This window comes from Trachemys scripta, chromosome 5, assembly GCF_013100865.1.
Source record: "Trachemys scripta elegans isolate TJP31775 chromosome 5, CAS_Tse_1.0, whole genome shotgun sequence".
NCBI classification, from domain to species: Eukaryota; Metazoa; Chordata; order Testudines; family Emydidae; genus Trachemys; species Trachemys scripta.
In genome coordinates, this window is record NC_048302.1 from 41,280,972 (window position 1) to 41,307,886 (window position 26,915).

The 26,915-nt window shown below is 38.1% G+C and overlaps 1 protein-coding gene across 7 annotated transcripts in view; it reads right to left on the reverse strand.

Annotated features, from left to right (window-relative positions):
- Window positions 1–26,915, reverse strand: part of ANKRD50 (ankyrin repeat domain 50) — a 53,982-nt gene that overhangs the window by 2,931 nt on the left and 24,136 nt on the right. For all 7 annotated transcript variants that reach the window (XM_034770644.1, XM_034770645.1, XM_034770649.1 and 4 more), the window contains 2 exons: window positions 26,281–26,510; window positions 2,265–5,815 (listed from right to left, as the gene is read on the reverse strand). In XM_034770644.1, coding sequence (XP_034626535.1) covers window positions 2,268–5,815; window positions 26,281–26,510 — 3,778 coding nt within the window. In that variant the 3' untranslated portion in view covers window positions 2,265–2,267. The remainder of the gene's footprint in view (window positions 1–2,264; window positions 5,816–26,280; window positions 26,511–26,915) is intronic.

Consider the following 26,915-nt stretch of genomic DNA (forward strand, 5'->3'; position numbering starts at 1 on the left):
AACTTTACCATTTAAAACATAGTTGTAAAAAGGATTAAAAAGAATGCAAAAGCTACTCTTTGGTCATATTTCACTTTAACACTATGCAGGTGGGCAGGTGTTAAACTGAAAAAGAGCTAATGAACAAAGTCAACATATAGTTATAAAATTATGAGGTTATTTCCACAAACTTTCCTTATATTTTAAATCCATTTAAGTCAGACAATTCTAAAGAGTTAGCAAATTGAATGATTGTATCTACGCTCCTGCACAGTTTTATTCTGGTGGACTCCTTGACATAGCTTTCACAGTTCCATGATGTTATTTGAATTTCATTTCACTTAATTATTGTTTAAAAACAGTGTTTGGGGTGCTCACATTATAGAAGAGTTATGAAATAAAGAGACTGATTATGCAGCATTTTAACCTTATAAAATATTATATGGAACAGGGGTAAAATTTTCAAAAACACAAAAGTGCTGTAGGAACCTAAGTCCCATTTTCAAAAATGACTAGCACATTTTGGAGTCTAAGTCCTGTTGACTTCTAATAAGATTTAAGATCCTAAATAACGTAGGTGCTTTTGAAAATTTTACCCCAAGACATCTACTGGAAACAAGGTGGCAGCTATAGTTGCTATATAATTGAAGATAGTTTACTGAAGATAGTAATACTAAAGTTTTATATAGAGGCAAGCTCTGAATGGCCTTTGTCTGAGCCATCAAGTTGTTTTAACTGGTTAGCATTAAAGTTGTATCAAACATTTGGGGAAGCAGCTTAGGATTTTGTAGAATACTTTGGCTTTCTTCCCTTTACAATAAACCTCAGGAACTAAACTTGTAGCCTAGGAATAGCAGGAGGGGACATAGATGTCAGTGAAAATGACTTCTACGTTCCAAGGTAGCCTGGGATAAAAACCCTCTTCTTTTTTTTGCTAGAATAAGATGTATGAATGTCTCACCATCAGGTGATTGACACAAAACTAATAAGCAACTTTCACAAAAAACATCCTTGTTGACCTGCTGCAAGACTAAGCCAGCTAACAAGAACATTTTTGTTCTAAGGAAGAAAGAAATCTGGTCTGTCAGCATTCTAATGTTAATGTAAACAAAGAAAAGAAATATGGGAAATAAGCAATGTATATGAAGCTTTTGCATTTCAGAAAGATGCTGCTCCTCTGAAACTCAAATGTTTATTGGGATCATTATTAATAAAGTCACAATACCTTAACAAAAACTCAAACTTCATCAGGATGTTGCGGGTATAAAGGTTGGAGGAGAGTGAATTAACTATTTAACTAACTCCTGGATAATTTCTGTAGGAAAAAAAACTATTAAAAGCTGCAGAATTTCTGCTTGAAAATGTATTATGTAGAGAGTGAGAAACTAAAATTAATTTCATCTGGAGTCTTAGATTATACTTAAGAACCTTTGTATGAATACACAATTCCCACACTCAGAAAACTGTTCCCATAATCCAATCCTACAATGAGATGCATGAAGGCCATTTAGAATCCCATCTCCTTTAAAAGAGCATTGTTCTGTACTTCTCTCACTGCAGGAGATAGGCCACATTAAATATTTCAATTTAAAGTTGTAGAGTACTTATTCTTGTAACTTGAACATATATTTTACAGTTTCTTGAATAGTTTATATGTAAACAAATGAATTTCAGCGTAGCACTGAAAATATAGCAAGGTATTTTAATGTTAGCCTTTCAGTTGAAAATAATGCAGTGAATTAAGTATGTATGAAACATGCTACTTCTTCAGCTACTTATTAAAAGTACTGGAGCAACACCTTGCCTTTAGCTTTATATCATTTACAAGAAACTGTATTGATCATCCAATTGTTTGATTCTGATGCTTTGAAAAACATTTTATAATGTAGAAATCCGATTTGACACTTCACAATTTTGATTAAAAATTTATGTTTAAAAAAATTACACTAGTTATATTCTATTTATTTAAAATGCACATATTTTGTCTATAGGTTGTCTACATGGTGCATTACTGTGTACCAGCTAAGATGCAAGTTCTAGTGAATACCAGTGTGTCGTACGCTGTCCATGTGGACCCTACTGGTGTGCATTAAAAGCTCCCCAGTGTGCAGTGACATAATACTATTTGGGACAATGTCAACATGCACTAAGGAATTTTTAGTGTGCGCCAGCAGGGTCTACGTGGCCCGTGCAACACAATGGTGTGCACTAGAACTTACACCCCAGCTGGTGCACACTAATGCACCATGCAGAAAAGCCCTATGTGATTATGGTAAGCGGTTTACCTATTACAGTGGTGTTTCCTTCTTGTAGTTGAAACTTGGGTCAGTTCCCTCAAGCTGAAGTTTTAAGGCTTGCTTAAGGCTTAGTTCTGTCTCTGCAGGAGGATAGCCTTCCAAAACTTCCTGAAGTCCTCTCTCCTGTCCTGTTCGCGGGACAGAAACCCTACCAAGAAAAACCTGATTGCTTTGAAGGTGATAATTTGGGTTTGTCATTATTCCATTTCGCTTCTTCTGTTCCCCACTCTGTTGGTGAATTAGGAATTGTTGCTGAGGTCGACCAACTTCTTGCTGAGATGGAGGGACCAAAATTTTGCACTGTGGCTCTGCTGGTGTTGATTTAAGTGGCACACTGGTTCCAGATTTGGCAACAGGTACTCGTTTATCAAACTGAGTCATTTCATATTCTAAAACTTTTGGTTGAGAGGAGCTGCTCGGCTTGATTTTTTTCCCGGCAGATCCAGATTTGCTGGAGTTTTCTGTTTTTCCCCCTTTGTTTGCTTTAGTTGATTTCAAACTAGGTTTTACTTGGCTCCATTCAAATTCACTACTAGGTGAATTATGATTCTGACTTAAGGAATGAGTTGTGGAAGAAGGAGAAACAATTGACTGCCTGCTTCTGCTACGAGGCAGTGAATGCTGCTGTATTTGTTCTGTAAATGACATACTATGAAAACTATCTATAGGCACTGTCTGGGCAGTTGCTGTAGATGACGTAGTACGCAGAGAAGAGTTTTTGGAACTTTTCAGCGAATTATTTGATAAGGACGACTTCTGGCGGTCCACTGTAGAATCTGGAGATTCTGAGGGAGAACTAAAAGCATGAGCAGGCCCATTAGACAAACCACGTATAGTAGGCTGCATATCTCCTCCACCAGTGCTCCCGGAACTATTTGATTTTATTGTTAATGACTGCATTTTTGAAGAGACTGACTGCAAGGGTTTTTGCTCCATTGTGTGGACTGGTGATGGAGTGCAGCCATTTAGACTAGATGCACCATATTTTTCCAGTAATTTAATAATCTGAGAATGTCCATTTTTTGCTGCAACACGCATAGCAGTACGTCCAAATTGATCTGCATGATTCGGATCAGCACCATGCTCCAGTAATATCTGCACAACATCAATGTGTCCTTCTTGTGCTGCAATGCAGAGTGCAGTAGCACCTTGATTACAGGTGTGGTCAACTAAGGCTCCATGCTCAATCAAAAGCCGAACTACTTTCACATGGCCTTGCCAAGCAGCAGATTGCAAAGCAGATCGCTTCTCATTGTCTGCAGCATTCACATCAGCATGGTATGTTATCAGTACCTGCACCATCTCCAAATGGCCCTGCCAGCAGGAAACATGGAGTGCTGTCCTTCCTTCTGCATCGCTTGCTTCTACATTTGCACCATTTTCTAAAAAATACTCGGCCATTGTAAGCTGGTTTTCTAATGCCAAGATGTAAAGTGTTGGTCGGCCGTCAGCATCTTTGTAGTTTACATCTGCTCCGTGGCTGAAAAGTAGTTCAACTATATCTCTATGACCTTCTAAAGCAGCAACTCGGAGAGAATTTCTCCCATCATAGCCTCTCTGATCAATATTAGATTTATTTTCCAGTAATATCTGTACACAATCATAGTGACCTTCTTGTGCAGCCAGTATGAAAGGTATACGTCCATCATTATCAATTTCATTTGTTCTAGCACCTTGTTCTATAAGTGCTTCACATATCAACCTGTGACCTTCAAAAGCTGCCATGTGCAAAGGTGTCCATCCTGCATCATCTCTATGATTTTCATCTAGGCCTCTGTCCAGCAGAGTCCGTACTACTTCAACGTTACCTTGGGCAGAGGCTATACTAAGAACTGTTCGCCCTTCACTATCAATGCTGTCCACAGCAGCACCCCAAAATAAAAGAGTATTTACAACTGAAGCATGGCCCATAGAGGCTGCTGCCAGAAGGGGTGTACGGCCATTATTGTCAGTGTGATCCACATCAGCTCCTCCTTCTAGAAGTAAGTCAACAACATCTACATGCCCTTCGTAGGCAGCTACCAACAGTGGAGTCATACCATCTTTGTCACAATGATCTACTTCAGCACCACGGTCAATTAAAAGGCTAACCACTGAAGCATGCCCCTTACTAGCAGGTACACAAAGTGCAGCAACAGACAGAGCAGTCCTTCCATCCACATCCTCATGATTTACCTCTGCACCATGGTCAAGGAGGTGCTCCACAATCTCTTTATGTCCCATGTATGCTGCTGCAATCAAAGCCGTTCTACCTTCATTATCAGCTTTGTTGACTTCAGCTCCATGTTGTAGCAGATTCAGCACTATATCTTCGTGTCCTCCCCATGCCGCTGCTCTCAAGGCTGTTCGACTGTCAGCATCTGCACAATCCACTTTGACTCCAGCGTAAAGGAGTGCAGAAACCACCTCGGTGTGTCCACCCCAAGCTGCAGATCGTAGTGCTGTCCAGCCATCATGATCAGTGTGATTTACATTAGCCCCACATCCAATCAAACAATTGACAACCTTGGTATGTCCTTGTCGAGCAGCTAAAGTAAGTGCTGTCTGCCCATGAGTATCTTCTATTTCTAAATCTGCTCCTCTAGAAACAAGTAAGTTAACAACATCAAGATTGCCACTATATGCAGCATTAGCTAACAATGTTCTCCCATTTGAATCACACTGATTTACTGATGCTCCATTATCTAACAGGGTCCGAATGGAATCTTCCCTTTCCAGAGCTTGTCGTACAATGCAAGATGTACGGTCATCTTCACTGTTGACATGAGCACCAGCTTTTACTAGCAGCTGTAGTACTTCCTGCTCTTTGGGAATTAAAGTGGACAAAGAGTCTTTGACTGGTGTGCCATTCCATATCATCCACAAAGCCAACTCAGAAGTCTCTAACTGCAAATTTGAATTAATTAGATGCAATGCAAATTCTTGGGCCTCTAATGGTGTCAAATCCTTTGCTCGACAAGTGTAACTCATTGCTAACATTCTGTGTCCCTCTGCTGCATTACATAAATATTTCTGTGTACAGTGCTTTACATCCAGCAGCCATTCTGCAAAACTGTAATGAAACAAAATTTTAGTATTTCCTAGCCCATCAACAAGAACTTTTGACAGAACATCTAGTTTGCGTTGAAAGTCTTCCACAGTCAATGTCATGTTTTTGGTCCACACTGCATGATACAATTCTGTTGTAGTCAATGGCCTACAAGCTGCAAGAATTACATTCAGAATGGGCTGGACCTTTGCAAACTGTTTTCTTACAAAAAGCCTCTGACAAAGCCAGAGATATAGGCCATTTAGTGTTCCAGGAATGTCACGGATCTCTCTTAGCATGATAAAATTTTCCACAACTCCATCTAGGACACGTTCTAGATATAAAAAGCAACCACTGCTTTTGATGTGAAGCTGGTTTAGCATTTCTGCAGTTTCTTTTGTGAGATGTTGTCTCAGTGCTTCTTCTTGATCTAAACGATGAAGAATATACTGCTGCACATCTTTCACGATATATGCCTTTCGGAGATCATCTAGACTTATTTTTCGAAAACCTATTTAAAAAGAGAAGATAGATAAAGGTCAATGAACAATTCTGCGGTTTAGTTTTCAACTAGTTTTGGTTGTTCAATATTACAAAAGAAAAAGATGGCTTTTGGAGAGGAAGTTTGGGAAACAGGAAAAATGATGTATGTATCAACACAGTATATCTGATATTCAATGACAAATATCTAAACTAATAGTAGCGGAGAACTGTGCTATAATATATAAAGCAGCATATTTTTTCATATTCCACCAAAAAGAGAAATGCACATTAGTAAACAAAACTGAACTGGACCATGGGACAGAGACTGTGACACTGTCAGACAATGTCAAGCACACTGACAGCACATAAATAAATAATTAGAAATAGTAAAAAACTGATCTGCACCCTTAACAAAACACCACATTCTATATTAGGAATATGAGAAATTTAGAAACATAGTTGTTTTTGTTTGTTTGTTTGATGGACCATCAAGCCCAACAGCTCAGCCTTTTTATTTTGGTTCATCTTAACTCCACTTTCTGCTTTTTAAGAATACTCTAATTCATTTGAAAGTTGAACTCTAATCTTGGCTTCACAATCATCTACACAATTTTAATATATTATCCTTTGTGTGAAAGCGTTCTGCTTAAAATTTCCATTTACTCAAACTTTCTTAACTTTCAGATTATGACATTTAATTTTTCAACCTCTTAGAAGTCTATAATTAATAGTGATTAATCTCTTGCATAATTTGGGGACTTTTATTAGGTCGTCTTGAGGCCGCTTTTTGAACAAGAAAGATTTTGTTTAGTTTAGATTCTTTAGACCTGTTCCCCTCCCCTCCCCCAAGGCAAAAAACTGTGATACCACAATGACGTAAGCAAATGAGTAGCCCTACTAAAGTCAAGGGGTACTCAGAGCATACTGAAGTCAATAGATGCAATGATGAATTCATATTATATGAGGATGATGAAGTAGTTTTCAGTTCATTAACTGAGGAGGATGTTACACTTCATTTACTAGGGATAATCATTTAAAAATCAGTAGGACTGGATAATTTGCACCCAAGAGTCCTAAAAAGAACTGTCCGAGGAAATTTCTGGCCCACTGATATTTTTAATAAATCTTGGTGTAATGGGGAAATCTTCGTGTAACGTGCCAATATTAAAAAAGGTAAGCATGATGACCCAGATTATAATAAGCCAGTTAGCCTGACATCAATTCTGAGCAAAATAATGGAATATCTGATATGGGGTTCAATTGATAAAGAATTGAAGGTTAGAAATACAATTAATGCCCATCGACATTGCAAACAAACCTGATTTCATTCTTCGATGAAATTACAAAGGTAGCTGATAACGGTAACTGCATAGATATAATACGCATACATTTTTGATTTAGCACCACACAAAACATTCTGATTAAAATAAAATCAGTACTCTAGAGTACTGACAGAGCACATGTGAAATAGATTAAAAACTAGCCATTTGACAGATCTCAAAAAATGTCCATGGGGAATCATCATCAAATGAAGTGTTTCTAGTGGGGTTCTACAGGGATCAATACTAAGCCCAATCCTATTCAACATTTTCATCAATGATCTGAAAGTAAATATAATATCACTGTTGATAAAGTTTGCAGATGACAAAGACTGGTGGATTGTTAAATAATGATGTCAGTCATACAGCGTGATGTGAATCATTTGGTAACTTGGGCCCATTCAAAGAAAATATATGTGAAAAAGACACCCCTTGAGCAACACAAGTTACATTGCCCTAAGTACTGTTCACACCAGTGTTATGTAGGCGGGAGAGCATCTCTCGCTGATATAGCTTCCGCCTCTCGCAGAGGTGGAGTAATTATGCATCTTCACCACACGCACTACAGCTGTGCCGATGTAGCGCTGTAGTATAGACTTTCCCTGAGAGACTTAAATCTGTTTAATTTATCAAAAGAAGAATGAGAGGTGACTCAATTACAGTCCATAAGTACCAGGGAGAAAGTACCAAGTTCTAAAGGGCTCTTTAATCAAGTGGATGAATGCATGACAAGAATCAATGGCAGTAAACTGAAGCCAAACAAATTTCAATTAGAAATCAGGCCTTTTAAAAAAAAAAAAACAGTGACAGCGATAACCACTAAAACAAACTACTATGGGATTCCCCACCTTTTGATATCTTCAAATCAAGATGATGTCTTTTTGGAACATATGGTTTAGTCAAAAACAAATTATTGAGCACATACAGGAGTAACTGGGTGAAATTTAATAGTCTGATATACAGCACATCAGACTAGATGAGGCCTTAAAAACTCTATGAATCTATGACTATTCCCGTGCTTAAATCTTTGCAGACCCAGGGAATCTGACATGATGATCTGTGTGTAAGTGTAAAAGTACAAGTAGGATCTAAAAAGTACCTAACAGAATAACAGTATTATTACTTATGTATCTTCCTCATTAAAACACAGTAAGCTGTTTGCCTTTTTAAAAGTTGCTAAAAATTGGGGTGAGGTTTTCAGTACTTTCCCACTATTCTGTATTACCTAAATAACCTTGTTCTTTAAAGTGCTGACTGATTTCTGTATCTAGCAAAAATAAAATTTCAACACAAGTACTAAAAACCTCTATAAAAAGGATGACTAATCTGAATCTTAAAAAATGATCCGGGCAGGTAAGAACAATTATAATTACTAGTATTGCCCTCTGAAAATTAAAATTTTAATATACTCTAATGCTGAGAGTTGAGTACACTGTACATTTCAGAAAGAATTAAGCATACCATTTTAATATTTTACTCAATTCTTGTTTGAAATTAATGCAGCTATTTCAATTTGGAACAACATTATAGTTATATACTGTAGAAAAAGATAATTCACTCACATTAGAGGAAATTATGGCTAACAACAAATGCATAATGATGGAGAATTTCCAAGTTAAAAATAAATACAATTTACTGCTGATAGCATGATCATCTTAATCTCCTTTAACAGCCTTCAAAATATTGAAAGCGAACACTGTCAGAGATATATTTAACTATCTTTGTAATCCTGTAAATTGCACAGTATATGATTCTGCAAATGAAGGTTGTAACGTAGATCAATTTCCAACTTCTTCAGTAGTACAACGAACCAGGTTTCCTCAATGTCACGTGGTCCCTTTGTCTTCCTCTCTGTTCTTAAGAGGAAGAAGGGAAATCATTACACATACAAGAATGCTATACTTGGAAATATGTCAAAACTGACTCTTGGAAGTTTTAGTAGCCTGCCGATTCCCAGAACGTAGCAGATGGATAGAATGTAGTGTATAAAAAAATTCAGTTACATGTAGCACACAACTGGTCTCTGTCATTTGAAACATCAGTCTTCACAGTGCCAAGTTTTGTATTTGCCACAGATCGTTTTTTTCTAAACAATAAAACATAACAATGCTTGCATACCACTTTTCTGGAAGCTACAGAACTCTAAGAAACTCTAGAAGTCATAGAAACAGCAATTTAAGTTGCTGAGTAAAAAAAAAAAAAATATTCTAGGCCACAATTGTACCTCACCATTCCAGTGACAGACAGTAACCTCATCCATCCACAGTAACAACGTACACACATTTTCTTAGAGTCAGCTAATCTGACTTAAAAACTTTTTTTTTTTTAAACCAAAAGTGGTCATCAAACTGCAAATTATCTTGGGGGAGAAGCAATCATGTGGTAACCAGTTCAATCCAGTTTTGACCATTATTCCACAGAGCTAATGGTTTGAGGTGATAGATCCAAACAATGCCATTTTTTATTGTATGTTTTGTTTAACATGACTTCCAGATCTAAATACTCAGTTTATAAATTTTGTTCTAGCTGCAAATTCAACCTGGGTTCTAAGACTTAAGATGGATTATCCCCTTTTCAAGCACCCTCACTAAAGGTTCTGCATCCCATATTAGGCCCTCTGTGGTACCTATGCAACCCCAATTACCTTCATGGGGGTTGCATAAATAATACTGACTAGAGTTTAATGAACAATTCTGTTAATATTACTGAAGAAAGAATGTAGTCTAGCTTAGGGATGCAGTTTCATTCCTTTTGGAGCTTAGGACTGGACCTAACTACACACACAGACATGAGATGCAGCTATTTCTAGAGTGGAGGGTAGCAGCAAGCCAGCACACAGCATGCATCATCACAGTGCTATAATGAGGGAGGGATATTCTGGCCAAATTAATCCGACTAAAACCTTGATAAAGGAACCACAATATCTTTCACCTCCAAAAAAAAAAAAACCAGCAGAAAGGATCCTCCCAATTCCACCCCATTTTTTTTAAGTGTCATATGAAAGCAGACAGCAGAATACTTAAATTAATGGCCTTGGAAGAATGATGGACTGAGCTGTCTCTGTCAGGATCTTAACCCCATACTTCCATAGAGATATAGGTATTTTAAATTGAAGCTCAGATTATGTCATCCTCTTTTATCATGTATAAATGCCATTCTGAAAAATAACAAAAAAGTCAGAGTTTAAAGCCAGAAGGAACCACCAGATCATCTAGTCTGACCTCTTAACATCACAGGACACCAACACCACCCAGCACCCACACACTAAAACTAACAACCAAAATTAGACCAAAGTATTACAGCCAACAGGAAACTAGACTATTACACTGGTCTACAATTTTTGAGAAGTCGTCTGCTTCAGAGATAAAAAGTGCTATTTATTATGTATTTTGATGTGCTGAATTCAAATATGACAACTGATTGGCTACAGTTTCTAAGATATTTAAGTTTTTACATTTTATGTCTATGTGTATTGTGTAGATAGTAGAGTTTTAATCATAAATTGTAAACCTAGGTCTTTTCATGTGTTTATGGTTGCTTTATATGATAAAGCAACCTGTCCTGTTTATGTAACACTTTAAAAATCGGCAAAAGGGTTATATAAATAAAATGTATTATGAAACAAAAGGCAAAAAACTATTATGTACATAGTTTAGTCCTATTCAGTGTCTACTCAGCGCTTCTTGGCTTGTCTCTTGTATTCATTACATGGAGCATCTCTTGTCACTGTCCAGCAATAGTCTGCAAGCATTGATGGGCTCCATTTGCCCTGATGAAATCGCTCGCCGTGCTTGTCGCTCACTGCTCCGCAGTTCGGTGGAAAAAAATCTAAATGAGAGTGCAAAAAATGTATCTTTAGTGACATGTTGCAACCAAGGCTTTTGTATGCCTTGAGGAGGTTTTCCACCAACAACTTTTAGTTGTCTGCCTTGTTGTTTCCGAGAAAATTTATTGCCACTAACTGGAAGGCTTTCCATGCCGTCTTTTCCTTGCCACGCAGTGCATGGTCAAATGCATCATCCCGAAGAAGTTCACAAATCTGAGGACCAACAAAGACACCTTCCTTTATCTTAGCTTCATTTAACCTTGGAAATTTTCCACGGAGGTACTTGAAAGCTGCTTGTGTTTTGTCAATGGCCTTGACAAAGTTCTTTATCAGACCCAGCTTGGTGTGTAAGGGTGGTAACAAAATCTTCCTTGATTCAACAAGTGGTGGATGCTGAAGACTTTTCCTCCCAGGCTTCAATGACTGTCGGAGTGGCCAATCTTTCTTGATGTAGTGGGAATCTCTTGCACGACTATCCCATTCGCAGAGAAAACAGCAGTACTTTGTGTATCCAGTCTGCAGACCAAGCAAGAGAGCAACAACCTTCAAATCGCCACAAAGCTGCCACTGATGTTGGTCATAGTTTATGCACCTCAAAAGTTGTTTCATGTTGTCATAGGTTTCCTTCATATGGACTGCATGACCAACTGGAATTAATGGCAAAACATTGCCATTATGCAGTAAAACAGCTTTAAGACTCGTCTTCGATGAATCAATGAACAGTCTCCACTCATCTGGATCGTGAACAATGTTGAGGGCTGCCATCACACCATCGATGTTGTTGCAGGCTACAAGATCACCTTCCATGAAGAAGAATGGGACAAGATCCTTTTGACGGTCACGGAACATGGAAACCCTAACCTCACCTGCCAGGAGATTCCACTGCTGTAGTCTGGAGCCCAACAGCTCTGCCTTACTCTTGGGCAGTTCCAAATCCCTGACACGGTCATTCAGTTCACCTTGTGTTATGCGGTGTGGTTCAGAGGAGGAGGATGGGAGAAAATGTGGGTCCTGTAACATTGATGGTTCAGGACCAGAAGTTTCATCCTCTTCCTCGTCTGACTCAAGTGAGAACGATTCTGGTGCATCAGGAACCGGCAGTCCTTCTCCGTGGGGTACGGAGCGTATAGCTGATGGAATGTTTGGATAATGCACAGTATATTTTTTCTTCTTTGACACACCTTTCCCAGCTGGAGGCACCATGCAGAAGTAACAATTGCTGGTATGATCTGTTGGCTCGCTCCAAATCCTTGGCACTGCAAAAGGCATAGATTTCCTTTTCTTGTTCAACCACTGGCGAAGATCTGTTGCACGAGTATTGCAACATATGTGTGGGGCCCACCTCTTGTCCTGATCTCCAATTTTGCAGCCAAAATAAAGGTGATAGGCTTTCTTAACCATAGTGGTTATACTGCACTTTTGTGATGCAAAAGTCACTTCACCACAAACATAGCAGAAGTTATCTGCACTGTTCACACAAGTACGAGGCATCTCTGCTCACTTTGGCTAAACAGAAATGTGTCCCTTTGCAAAATCAAACACTGACAAATAAGAGCACGACACTGTATGATTTCTACAGCTGATATAGGGCAATTTGTTCAGCAGAGTGATGTAAGCTTCGTTATGATTGCATCATCCATGACTTCTAGGAATAACATGATGCAATTCATATCATGTATGACTCAATACCAGTGTCAGATTGCATCATTCATTGTTTTGCCTAAAAAGCAAGTACTGTCCAAACCCAGTCATAGATTTATTCATAGAACCAGTCAAAGATGTATTTTAATCATTTCTGGTTTAAATTGAGATCCCTTCCCTTTATAATGCACGTATCCTCCGCCATTCCCAAGTCAAGGGTTGTATATACTGACCCAATAGCATATCTTGAAAATAGAGCCAATCAACAATTTTAAGCATCATTTTCGTTCTCAGTGACCCAGAATTAGTAAAGTTTGACTACATTTATTTCAGAAGCATTTTGGCTGTAGAGCAGTGTTATATGTCACAGACAGAGAACAGGAAGGACAGGGGTGCAACCCATGCCAGAGTCTCCTGCAGTGGCAGCAAAATGATTGGGCATATTTAATTTAGATAATCCCAGCAAGTGACCAGCACTCCATGATGGAGAGGAAGGTGAAAAAACCTTAAAGTCACAGCCAGTCTGACTTGTGGGAAAATTTCTTCCCGACCCTACATATGGAAATCAGTTAGACCTCAGCATGTAAGCAAGAACCATCCAGCTGAGAGAACACGCTTGGTGCCACCGCAGAGCACTGTCCCACCCCATCCAGTATCCCATCTCCAGCAATGGGCATCTCTGATGCTTCATATGAAAAAGAAAAAAACCCCACCAGAATACATGCGGGGGTTAGGGGGAAGAAGAGGAAATCCCTTCTTGATCCCTACAGGCGACCAGCTGAAGCCCTGAAGTATGAGCTTTTTGGAACATCAGACGTAAAGCAGAAAGGACCACCATGGCTGCTGAGCCCTGCCCACAACATCATGAGCCACCCCATCATACAATCCCATTCATAAATTTGTTCAGCTCTCTCAAAACTAATTATGTTGCTTGCGTCACAACTTCTATTGGGAGGCTGTTTCAGACCCTGACTCCTCTGATGGTCAGACAATTCCTTGTCATTTCCATCATGAATTTGCTCACAGCCAATTTATATCCATTTGTTTCTTGTGCCAACAGTATCCTTTAATTTAAGTAGCTCTTTCCCCCTCCCTGCCCTGGTGTTTACCTCCCTCCCTCAAATGTCTTTATAAAGCACAATCATATCCACTCTCAGCCTTCTTTTTGCTGAGCTCTTCTAGTCTTGTCTCGAAGTACATGCTCTCCATTTCCCTTTGTAATAAACTTTATACACAAAAAGTTAGAATTACAAGAATTGAAGTTCTAAAATTTCCATTGCTAGCTCAGACTGAAGGACTAAATTAAACAAAGTTGTGATATTTTCTAAACATTTATCTAAAAGGAAGGCATTTTACGTGTCTAAACAAAAATCCTAATAACTTGCTTTCCAACCACATCAGACACAATAAGCCACTTTCATTAGGCTGTCATGCATGAAAAGCATCAAAACGTTATGAAAAAGCTCATTTTGTTTCAGATACATTCCCATTACCTTCTTGAGCTCAGCAAAACAGGAGAGCAGCAGATACAACTTACGGTCCCACGACCCTGCTTTTGCATTGTTCAGATTTTTTTTACAACACATAATTTTCTGTCCAATATGGATTTCCCTGATTTATTAAGTTCCCTGGCAGCTCTGTAAACAGTTCAGTTACAAATGTAATTCTTGGCATCCCACTGAGGTCTTGGGTCATTCAAAAAAAAAAAAAAAAAAAAAAAAGTGTCTTCGCTAGAGAGATACTTTAAGAGTAAAAGGACCCCTTTCAAACCTTAGTACAACAAATATACGTTCTGAACAAATTGTGTTAAATACACTATTTTTTCCTCTCAAACATTTATCTTAATCATTTTATTAAATACAAATTTAAACCAAACACACACACACACACATATAATATATATATATATATATATATATATATACACACACACACACCCTTCCTTCACTTAACTGAAAGCATCTTAAATATTTATGATGAACGAGATATACAATATTTTAGCTATGAATAATTTACATTGCTGATCTAAAAAGGATTTCAATTAGGTATTTATATGAACTTTTATGTATAACCTCCTCATAAGGAGCTGTGTGATTCACAGAATATCATCCACCTGAAAACTGAAAAACCGCATTTAACCTTTTTGCCTAACCATGTGCAGCACACTGTACATTTCACATTCCATCACACTCACCAGACATACCTGCAATATCAAAATATGACAGAATGAGTTAGAGCAGCCTCAACTTTGAATGTTGTTGCTTTCATAACCCTGCATCACTGCATAAATATTTATTTATTCCTTAAAAACTTCATAAAGAGAACACAGGCTCTTAACTTTAGAACATCTTACCTCCCCCAACCTGTAAGAACTATTAACTACTAATTGCTTAAATAAAACAATATTAGGGAGTTTTTACAAATGCATACCGAACTTCATGTTAGTTAATATATTATATTCCATATCAACCTGTGCAATGTTAATCAGAGAAGTGCAAGAAGAGGAGGCGAACATCAAATAGCTAATAAAAAATCATATCCACTGGCGAGCACTGCTCCCAATTTTAGCTTCCAAGCCTTTGAGTAAAAGTTTAAAAATTGTAGTATAAGAGTACAAAAACTTCACAACTATATAGATATATGGGACAAAAGATGTCTTATAATCAAGCTGTACAATTTCACACAGTGAAATCCACTACTTGTGAAGCCTTTTCAATAACGTGACAACTATTTTAAAAGTACTTCTTTAACCTCTAACACAAACTGTAGGATAACATGGATTTTCTTCTCATTAATGAATCTCTCTTGACATCTACATAATAAGATCCCAGTATGGTAATTTTGGGTATCACTCTAAAGCCTATACTGTCTGCAGAGTCAGTATCAAGCAATGGAAGCAAGATGAGGGCTCTTTTTATTCATAATATCACCATCTTCAATGATTAGTGGGATTAGTGGTCTGTTACCATCCAATTTTTACGTTCACACCCATTTTGACTTTATAAATTATACCAGTGAGACAGCAAGCATCTATGCCCATGACAAGGCCTAGACCATCATGATAGCAGAGTAATTACCACACTTATTCTATAGCTAATTTTGCATGCAACAGTTTTATTGGTTGTATGAGAAAGACTGCACAGATGGAGGAGAATAACTTGGTTCAACTGCCACAGTTCTTCAAAACAATGTACACCACACAACCAGCACACACAATAACTCAAAAACAGAGCACCTCACCACAGCACCTACCCATCATTTGCTCACCTGTACAAATTCACACAACTGTCCCACCACAACACAACCCAGGCACCAGTCAACACAACCACCCACACAACACAATCAGCAAACATAACCCCAAACATCACTCAGAAGCCTAGAACGGCTGTTGAGTCAGTGTGAAGCAATGAAAACAGCTACAAGCATGGCTGAGAGCAATTTTTGTTTAGAATAGCACTAGGTTCAACCACCACTGAGATTCGTGGCCTGTTACCATTTAATTTTTTACTTCTCCGCCTTTTCTTTTTTAAACACAGGAATTTAGGGGTTACATCCATGAAATAGCATGGGCTGTCAGTTGCTTTTATCAATTTTTTTTTTTTTAAATGTGGATGACTAAAAGAGGAAAGCTCAGCTCCACAAGGGACAATCGATTTTATTAGTAGAATTTAGGAGTAGCATAGACAAAGTAGTTAAGAGTCAGACAAACAAGTTGAAATTTTGAACTTCAGTAAAACCTGATTATAATTTTTACCAAAATTCTCCTTAATTGCTAAGGACCTTTTCATTTCCTAATTTTAGTCAGGATCACAACTGGAAGGACTAAAATACTGGAAGACAGGCTATTCTCAACATCCTACCCAACCAAAACCGGGAAATAGCAGAAAATGTATTAGAAAGCCTGTGCTCCCTAGATTTCTAGCCCAGAAGATATTCAGATAAACTTCAGTATTTTTTAATGATGACCCAAACATCTGAACCAAAATGCTGGATAAACTGAAGAGCAAACTATCTTGCAGTATTCCACAGGAGGCAGAAACTTTGCATGAACCATAGCAGTGGAGAGGAAGGGGTGGATTCAGATATGTTTTAGAAAGAGAAGCCTGCAGAGATGTTTGTGCCACTAACTGCACCTTAGACACCAGGGATCTTAGCTCCTCCCTCTGATCTTGTGGAAGCTTCTCAATGCCTGGCAACATCTTGCCCAGTTCAAATCTCTGTCGTTTAAGAATATTGCCTGGTAATTGTAAATACGCATCTGGAGAACAGATGAGGAACAGATCTTCCTGCCAAATAAATCAAGCTTTTTAGGGTCCATTTTTCCGTAGGAGTCATCTTGGGAAGCCTCTGTTGCTTGGATCTTTCATGTTAGTAACATTACTTGTAAAATTAGTTCCATGCAAACGCCATGAAATTTAATACTTTACCATTTACACTGTTGTGAATTTTCTAAAAAATAAAAATCATGATTCCCAAAAGGGCCCTAGCTATAAACCATGCTTTCCAATCTTCTACTCTTTCTTGCATCTCTTCTCTGAACCCTCTCCAATTTATCACCAACCTTCTTGAATTGTGGACACCAGAACTAGACACAGTATTCCAGAAGCAGTTACATCAGTGCCACATACAGATGTTAAAAACCTTCTCTGCTCCTACTTGAGATTCTCCTGCTTATGCATCCAAGGATTGCAGTGGCCTTTTTGGCCACAGTGTTGCACTAAGAGCTCATGGTCAGCTAATTAACCACAATGACCCCCAAATCTTTTTCAGTATCACTGCTTCCCGAGTCTCCCTATTCTGTAAATCTGGCTTACATTATTTTTTTCTAGATGTATAACTTTATATTTGGCTGTATTAAATCATATTATTGATTGGTAAGCTGAGCACAAGCAAGCGATCCAGATCACTATGCATCAGTGAGCGGTCCTCATTAATATTTACCATTCCCCCAATTTTTAATCTTATCTGCAAACTTTATCAGTAATGATTTTATGTTCTCTTTTAGGTCATTAATAAAAATGTTAAACAGTATAGCGCCAAGAACCAATCCATGCAAGACCCAACTAGAAACACCTGCTCAGTGATGATTCCCCAATTACAATTATATTCAGAATTATCAGCCAATGTTTAATTAATTTACTGTGTGTCATGTCAATTTTGTATCATTTTCATTCTTTAAAGCAAACTATTAAGTGGTACCAAGTCAAATGCCATACAGAAGTCTATTAAATCAACACCATTACCATTACCAACCAAACTTGTAATCTCATCAAAGAAATAAAGTCAGACAATCTATTTTCCATAAACCCATGCTAATAGGCATTAATTATATTATACTCCTTTAATTCTTTATTAATTGAGTCTCGTATCAGTCAATACCATTATCTCACCCTGGATCGATGTCAGATTAACAGGTCAATCACTACCTGGGTCATCCCATTTACCTTTTAAAATATTAGCACAATATTAGCTTTCTTCCAGTCTTGTGGAACCTCCCCAGTGTTCCATAAGTTACTGAGAATCAACATTAAGGGTCTAGAGAGCTTCTTGGCTAACGCCTTTGAAACTTCTGAATTCATGTTATTTGAACCAGCTGATTTAAAAATGTCTAACTTTAGTAGCTGCTGTTTAACATCATGGGATGGAAAGTGTTTCATTATCATCAGATCATATGAATACATCATCTGTTCTTTCACCCTCAAATACAGAACAGACATATTTATTAAATACTTCTGCCTCTTATGCATTATTATTGATAATTCTACCATTTCCATCTAGTTATGGCCCAATACCATGGTTAGGATTCTTTTTGGTCAAAATGTCTTTAAAATACTTGTTCTTATTGTTCTTAACTCTGCTAGCCATAGATTTCTCCTTGTGTCAGTTTTCTAAAATTCCAAGCTTTCTAATAATTTCTAAATGATTTTGTGTATTCTAATTTATAAAACCCAGAACCTCAATGGTACTGGGGTTTGGGAGAGTTGGAGGAGAGGGAACAGAGGACTGTCATTATTTGAGCCATCTCAACATTTTATATTCAAATATATATAAAAACAAGGTCCACATTTCTTTGAATTCATATAATTGCTCTCCGTGACAATAAGTTATTCTTTCTTTGTCTGCTAACTCAGAAAGGTCTGAAAACAATTACACAATTCTGAATATAATATGTGTTTGTTATCTAACAAATAATGTGAACAAGAAGCCAATTTGTATTTTAAAAAAGCGTTGATCTCAATACTGGAAAAAAATATGTTTCATCTAGTAAAACTTGTTGAATAATTACACTATAGTTATCTTCCGTCTGTTAGTTCTTTTGTCACAACTATGATCTAAATGTAGGGATAGTTGTTTTCTACCTGTAGTCTAAAAAACAAAAATTAAGTACGTACATACCTAAAAATCTGGCCCTTTGAAACAACAGTTAGCAACCTATTTGTGAGCAGAAATATTAAAAAATTAAATGGCAAAGTAAAAGGTTATGAAAAGTAAATTTTAAATATGGGTAAGTATCGGCTTCTCAATGCCAAGTACCTAGGTACTTTATAACAAAGCAGTTTTATTTAAAGCTATTAAGTAGCTGAAAGCCTATGCTGTTGCATAGGTGTAATTCATAAAGTCACACGTAAAAAAAGGCCCAAAATGGCTATGAACTTAAAAATTGGATGGTAACAGTCCGCAAATCCAAGTGATGATTGAAGCTGGTGATATTCTCAACAAAAAAAAGCATTCCATTGCTTCACACTGACTCAGACATTTTAGACTTCAGTGTGACACACAGTGATAGTCCTGGAATCTTATATAGATATCATGGATTAATACTTGCCAGATGCCACGTTTAACAAATCAGTTTATTCTTAGAAGGCCAACCACCATATTTTTACCAGTTAGAGGATTTTTTCCTTTAAAATGAAGTTATCACTTATCAGATTACTTTCCAAAGCAAAAAAAGTACTTAAACACAAAAAAATATTTTTAGCTTTTCACAGTCTACGCAAATTTCAGCACCAAGTACATTAGAAATACCTAAAGACATACTATAGAATCTGTAAAGGAATGCTAAAAATTCCTAACAACCCCTAGCAAGTATAGTGAAAAGACGATATTTAATACTGCCATTCACTTGCCCAGTAGTTAGATATTCATAATTAGACTATAGGGGAAGTGCACCCGAGGGGTAATGAGCATTATGGGAGTGGGAAGAATAAATGGGGAAAAGTGGAATGTTGAGTACATGAGAAGGGTGAGCAGCCATGCGAGGAAAGCTACTGGTGGCATGCACAAGAGAAGGAGGCAGGGGAATATTGCCTCTTCCCTGACTTTTCCACTCAGTGAACTGAAATTGGCTCCCCATGGAAGGGAGTCACTGCTCCAACTGAGGACAGGTCAGTTATGTGGATCTGCTAGTGTTCCCTCTCTTCCAAGGACCCATATTCTTTTTCACTTCTCAAGCCTCTACTTCAGTCTGTTTTCCCTCAATTTCCCTTGCCCCATATGAGTCAGCATAGCTATTGCCACACCTTTATGCCCCTCAAAGTTCCACTCATGTCACTCACTCCTCATTTCCACAGGCCCACGATCACTTCCTGTGTACCCAACCCAAACGCATCGTCTCCAGAATTTTTTTGAACCAGTACACCTATATATCAATCTACTGCCTTTCCTTTACTCACCAGCCTTGGGGGTCCCCAACCCACCTGGATTCACCATATCCACTTATTGATGATATCCCCACCCACAACCTTCCCAGCCCATTGCCAATACCACTTAATCATCTATCACTACTGTGAGGTTGAAGATAGATAGAAGATAGAACCTTTTGTTCAAAATTCTGAATTCCATCAATTCTCATTGGTGCTTCTTCCTGTTACTCAAGAGGGAACTGAAACCCACCACTCTAGCTTAGTAGATCTGAAGGTAGATAAAATGCCCTAAGGCCTAATATTCTCCCTCACTTAGGGCTACCTCTGAGGTAGAGTAGAGCAGAACATGTACATGGGTGAGAGAATTGTGAAACAAAATAAGAACAAATACTAGTAGTTGGAGACAAAGGTCAAAAACTTCAAATGTGCTTGCTCAAGAAAATCTATATTCCCAATTTAAACATGTAAATACTACTATGGCCATGCACAAGTTGGGGTTTAAGCACACAACCTGGACATGTATTCAGCATAAGGGTGTAGCAAAATTAAAAATGGGTTGGTTCCATTGTTTTTTGTTTCACTTTGTCTGTCCCTATATGCACAAACACACATTCACAATACACAGACCAGGTGGAAGAAGAATGTCCAAGGGAATACTCAACTTCAAAACTGATTTTTAATTATCTGAGTGACCTACAGGTTATTAACTTCCCCTGAATGTTGAGAAGGCTACAAGAGACTAAAGCACACTAAATAAGACTAAGAAAGATAAACAGTATCTTCTGCAAAGTTCTAAAACAGTATATACTAATACATCATACCATTGGGGAAGAATTAGCATTAGATAATTGTTTATTTCAAACAACATAGTAAGCTGAGCACTGAACAAATTAGCAAACAAAATTTAACAGACAAAAGACAGATAGAAGCAGGAATGGCAACCTGGTTAGGTTATTTCTTTTAGAGACAAAAGATAAATTCAGGCTACAAAGGTAGGCAGGGAGTTCGATCTGTGGTACAACAATTAGAAAAATCAGCTCAGAAACTGTTTTCCAAGACAGAAAGCCTGTAAGAAAGTGAAAACATACCATGTGACATTTCAGTTTCCTAGATCTCAGTTAAAATATTACACAAAGTCAGAAGAGTTGAATGAAATTCTGAAGAGAGAGCAAGTGAGAGTGTTTAAATAACCTATGGAGCCAGAGAGACAAGATGGGTGAGGTAATATCTTTTATTGGACCAACTTCAGTTGGTGAGTGAGACAAGTTTTTGAGCCACACAGAGCTCTTTTTCAGATCTGGGAACAAGGTACTCCAAGCTAAACAATCTGTTCCAGCTGGCATTTTGCTGTGATGCTCGGAGTACCCTTCTCAACACCTGAAGAGCCCACTATTGAAATATTTGTTCCCCATGTAGGTTCTTGGCCTTCCTGGTCATGAAGTACAAGCTGGTGGGTGTGCTGGAGAAAAAGTTTCTTGGACTAGAGAGGCAAATAAAGATGCTACAGAGAATCAGAGAAGCCGATGACTTCCTAAACAGCCAGGTTTGGGAAATATCAGTATAACATGTTCAAGGAAAAAAGGAACTGGCGAGAGAGAGAGAGAGAGAGAGAGAGAAGTCCTGGCAGTTTGTAACCACCAGAGGCAAAAGGTCATGGCAGCATTCTACGTGGCTGGAAATGGACAAAAAAGGGCAGGCAGTAGCCACCAGAGAAAGAAGGACCAGGAGGAATGCCACACAGCTAGAAGTTTCCAATCAATAGCACGTCCTCAACATGACAACTGTGGAAGATACCTCTCAAGAGCCAGCTGGTCCAAGGGAACGGAGAGATGTACAGGACACAACTATGAATGGCAGCTTGGTTACACCTGTATGAAAATCGAGCTTGCACACAAATCTCCAACATCCAAGAAAGACAGACTATACTTGTTAGGGATTCAATATTCAGAAGAATCGAAAGAACTTTCTTCAAGGGACAGATGGACAACAGGAAGGTGTGCTGTCTTCATGGAGAAAAGACACAAGACATCACTCTAAGACTGACAATGCTTCTGGAGTTGATGGTCATGGATCCATCACTGATGTTTCATATCATGTCACATGAGATCTCATGGTTAATAGCTTACTTGGAAGTGCATTGAAGAATAATAATACCTAAATGATCTTCTCTGAGAACCTTCCTGAGGGAAAAGACGACAGTAGGCAAAAGAAATGCAAGTGAACTGCTGGCTTGGTAAGTGGTGTAGGGCTTTGGTTTTGTGAAACATTGGTCCACCTTCTGTGGGGAGAGGGAACTGTATAGTTTAGATGGTTTACACCTCAGTAGTAGGGGAAACATTTTCCTTGGGACCAGACTGACTAGAGTAGTTAGGAAGGCATTACATTAATAACAAAAGAAGAGGGTAAAAAGATGGAAGATATAAGCATTCATTTAGCACTAAATCGAGATCCTGAAAACAAAATTCATCAAGGAACTAAATTCTTTAACCGCCTATAATCCAATGCTAGGGTAACAACAATAGGAACTAGATTAGTTCATTATGACCATAAATTCAATCTAGTTGGTATTGCTGAAACCTGGTGGGATGATTCACATAATTAGAATGTTAAAATCAATGGTTATAACCAATTTAAGAAAAAGGCTGCATTGGTTAAAAAATTATTTGTTTAGAGGGGAAGTGAAGGCTGCTATATAAAATTTAAAAACAACATAACAAATGGAAGAAAAGGGATGTTGATAAAAATGAACAGAAATTAGAAGCTAAGAACTGTAGAAAATTGATAAGGGAAACAAAGAGACACAAAGATAAATCTATGGGAGGCAGAGTTACAGACAATAAGGAGGAATTTTTAAAATATATTAGGAACAAAAGAATCCTGACAATGGCACTGGCCCATCACTAGATGGAAATAGTAGAACTGACAGTAATAAGTAAGATAAGGCAGAAGTGTTCAATAAATATTTCTATACTGTATTTGGAAAAAGAAGATGATGTAGTCTCATCACATGATGATAACACTCTTTCTATGCCAAACATAAATCAGGAGGCTATAAAACAGCAGCTATTAAAGTTAGATATTTTTAAATCAGCAGGTCTGGATAACTTGCAACCAAGAGTTTTAAAAGAGTTAGCAGAGGTGCACTCTGTACCATTAATGATGATTTTTAATAAGTCTTGGAACACTAGGGAAGTTCCAGGGGCACCAACAAATAGACATGTTTCTGCTGCTTACGCATGGGCCCACAGCCCAGCTATACAGCTGTTATAGACAGAAAAAAAACCCAAACCAGTCAAAGAACTCACAGATGGAATAAATACACCACTCACCAAGTCCCGCTATCTCCAAGCACAGAGTCTGCGGGCTACACCCTCCAAAACTCCCGTTATCTGCCTCTTTTTTACACCCATGGTCTGGAATAGCCTCCACAGTATTTGCATCCTCAAACCTCTGGGTAGAATGTCCACTGGAGTGCAGCTCCCTGACAATTTACCAAGAGTTATAATATTCTACTCTGGTGGAGATACATGTGACAGTGTACCCCATAAGGCTTTATGGGGAGGGGGTGCTTATAAATGTATGTATGACATAACTGGAATATGTTTTGTGCTGCCTGTGCCATGTAACATATCTCCATAAGGGTTATGATCTACTATATCTATTCATCCTATTTGTACATATATATCATTTTCTACTCGAGGTTAAGAATATGGGCTGTATGCTTGCCTGATTTCTAAGTAAGCTTTGTGAGGCATTTGGTCAGCTTCTTTAGGAAGGAATTCGCCAGGTTAAGTACCTGATCAGGAGACACTTAGGGAACAATGCATCTTGGAATGCTCCAATCCACATGAGAAGTCTTCCTGGAGACATGCAAGATGCCATGTGAACAATGGCGTTGGCCTGCAAAGACTGAGTCATGCAGGGGCATGTGACTTGCCCAGGTGACTCCAAAACTCCATCTTGGAGCTGGGCTTTGCATAGGAGGGAGGTCTCCACCCACAAGAGAGAGTCTACTTAAACCTGTGGGAGACCCCTCCATTTTGGTCTTGAGCTGGCTAAAGAAGGAGCCTCTCCACCCCCCCCAGGATACTTGAAGGAGACTGAAACAAAGGACAGTAACTACAGGGGGTGTGAGTGATAGCTGGACCCAGGCTAAAAGGAGATTAGCCTGTAAAAGGGAGCACTCTGGAACTGGTGAGGAAATTATCTGTATTCAGTTTGATTAGGCATAGATCTGCGCATTTTATTTTATTTTGCTTGGTGACTTACTTTGTTCTGTCTGTTACTACTTTGAACCACTTAAATCCTACTGTCTGTATTTAATAAAATCACTTTCTATTTAGTAATTCACTCAGAGTATGTATTAATACCTGGGGGAGCAAACAACTGTGCATATCTCTCTATCAGTGTTATAGAGGGCGAACAATTTATGAGTTTGCCCTGCATAAGCTTTATGCAGGGTAAAACGGATTTATCTGGGTTTAGACCCCATTGGGAGTTGGGCATCTGAGTGCTAAAGACAAGCACACTACTGTTAGCTGTTTTCAGGTGAACTTGCAGCTTTGGAACAAGTGATTCAGACCCTGGATCTGTGTCTGGAGCCAAACAGGAGTGTCTGGCTCAGCAAGACAGGGTGCTGGAGTCCCGAGCTGGCAGGGAAAACAGAAGCAGGGGTAGTCTTTGCACATCGGGTGGCAGCTCCCAATGGGGTTTCTGTGATCCAACCCGTCACAATACAACCTTCTCCAAATATACTCAAATTCATTTAAAGCTGTGTCCAATTATGTTGGGTATCATTCTTTCTGGCTATATGTAATAGCCAGAGATGCCAAAGAAGAAAAGATTTTAATGGTTCACATTGAGTTGCAACATTTCAAGCTAACTTCCTTATTATGTTATTCATCAAACCACCCTCTGAGGAAATGAGAAGCTAATTCATTCAAATGAAATTTATTTCAAAGCTTATACGTTAGTTCTGCTGATTTTTCTTGTCAGGAACTCCATCTGGAAATATACTTCGAAGACAACAGAACAGCAATTTTCCAGGACTAATTTGCAACATGATGTGATTCAAAAGAATGGAAATAAAATTGCTCTGAAGGTAGTTTTTCTCTGCTTTTTTGACAATGACTAAATATCTAAGCAGCCAAGGTTTGAAAAAACACTATTCCCATGCATACACCCAAAGATACTCTAAGAAGCCACCCAAAGCCTCTCTTAATTTTAGTTCTCATTCTCCCAAATACCATTTTCATGTCTGCCACTGATTAATACAGTACTTGATTTCAAAATGCAGTTATCACATTGTCCTTTGGCCACTGTGAAAACTAGTAAGCCTATCAAAGATTTGGGGCTATATTCCATAATCACATTTTCATTCCAATTGTTGCCTTAAACACACACACAGGCTTGATACACAGGCCTGGAATGCAGTTTTGGTGCTTCCCTTTATTAAGCTGCAAGAAACTTCCAGTAACAATAGCATCACACTGATGAAATGGTCTTATGACATAGCAAGGACTGGATGAACAAGTTGTAGGAGATTCTTTACTGTATAACCTTTGCCAAGAAATACACTCCCAAGACCTAATTCTGCATTCGGTTAAACCCATGCACTTAGCTTGCACAATTTAGCTCCTGCTTTCTCAAATAAGATGACATCTTGATGTTAGATGAAAAAAATCTCTGAGACTCTTGAAGTCTGTGTGTGTAGGGGAAAATATATGTGGGGGGGGGGAAATATATACTATACATGTCACCTACACACTTACAAAATCATGACATAGCTTTTTAAGACCAGAAAAAGAAAAAAGAAAGCTCCGTGCCAACCTTACCTGGCAGATCTAATTTACCATTTACTATATATTACCTACTGATCAGCACTATAGAAAACCCAAAAATAGGAATATATGTTTAGGATTGTCAAGGTTTTTAACTCTTTGGCAACAAAATTTAGAGCAATTAAAATGTATACTTTGCACTTTCAACCATCAGTAAGGTTTCTGTAAAATTATGTTTGTTACAGCACATAGGTAGCTAACAATTCACAATTGCTTGTACTCACCTGTAAACATTTTTGTAACAGTTTTACTCTGCTTGCGAGCAGAGCAGAGGAGGAGCAACCATGGAGGGAAGAACTCGTAGTGATCAGCTAAAAGCTCTGCAATAGTTCCAGATATGCCTGTAGAAGTCTGTTCACCTTCTGCAACATTACAACCCTCATCAATCGAATCTACAAGCAGAAAGAGGCTCTGCTGGGGGGGCTTCATCCCCAAAAGAGGAAGCAGAATGCACCTGTAAGAATTATTAAACAAAAAAAATCAATATTCTAAATATACTGGGCAACACACCAGTTACTGTAATAGTCATTCATGTCAAAGTGACAACCTTTTAAAAGTACACTACCATTTTTAAAACTATCTGAGGAAAGTATTTTAGATGGTTACTTTTAATAGAGAATATACTGAAGTAGACTAAGGTTTTTATTAAATAAAGGTATTCTGAATAAAGGCAATCTGATCAATTAGTGATGTTCATCTTGACTAAGCAGTGCTAGTTTTCTGGCAACATCAGTAAATTACAATTTTATGAAAAGCATAGGAGAAAAAGCCTTAGGAGAATTTTAGCTTACAAACTAGAAGGTTTTCTGTTCAAAGTTTAGAAAGTTCACTAACATTGCATACCAACCAATGTTAAGCA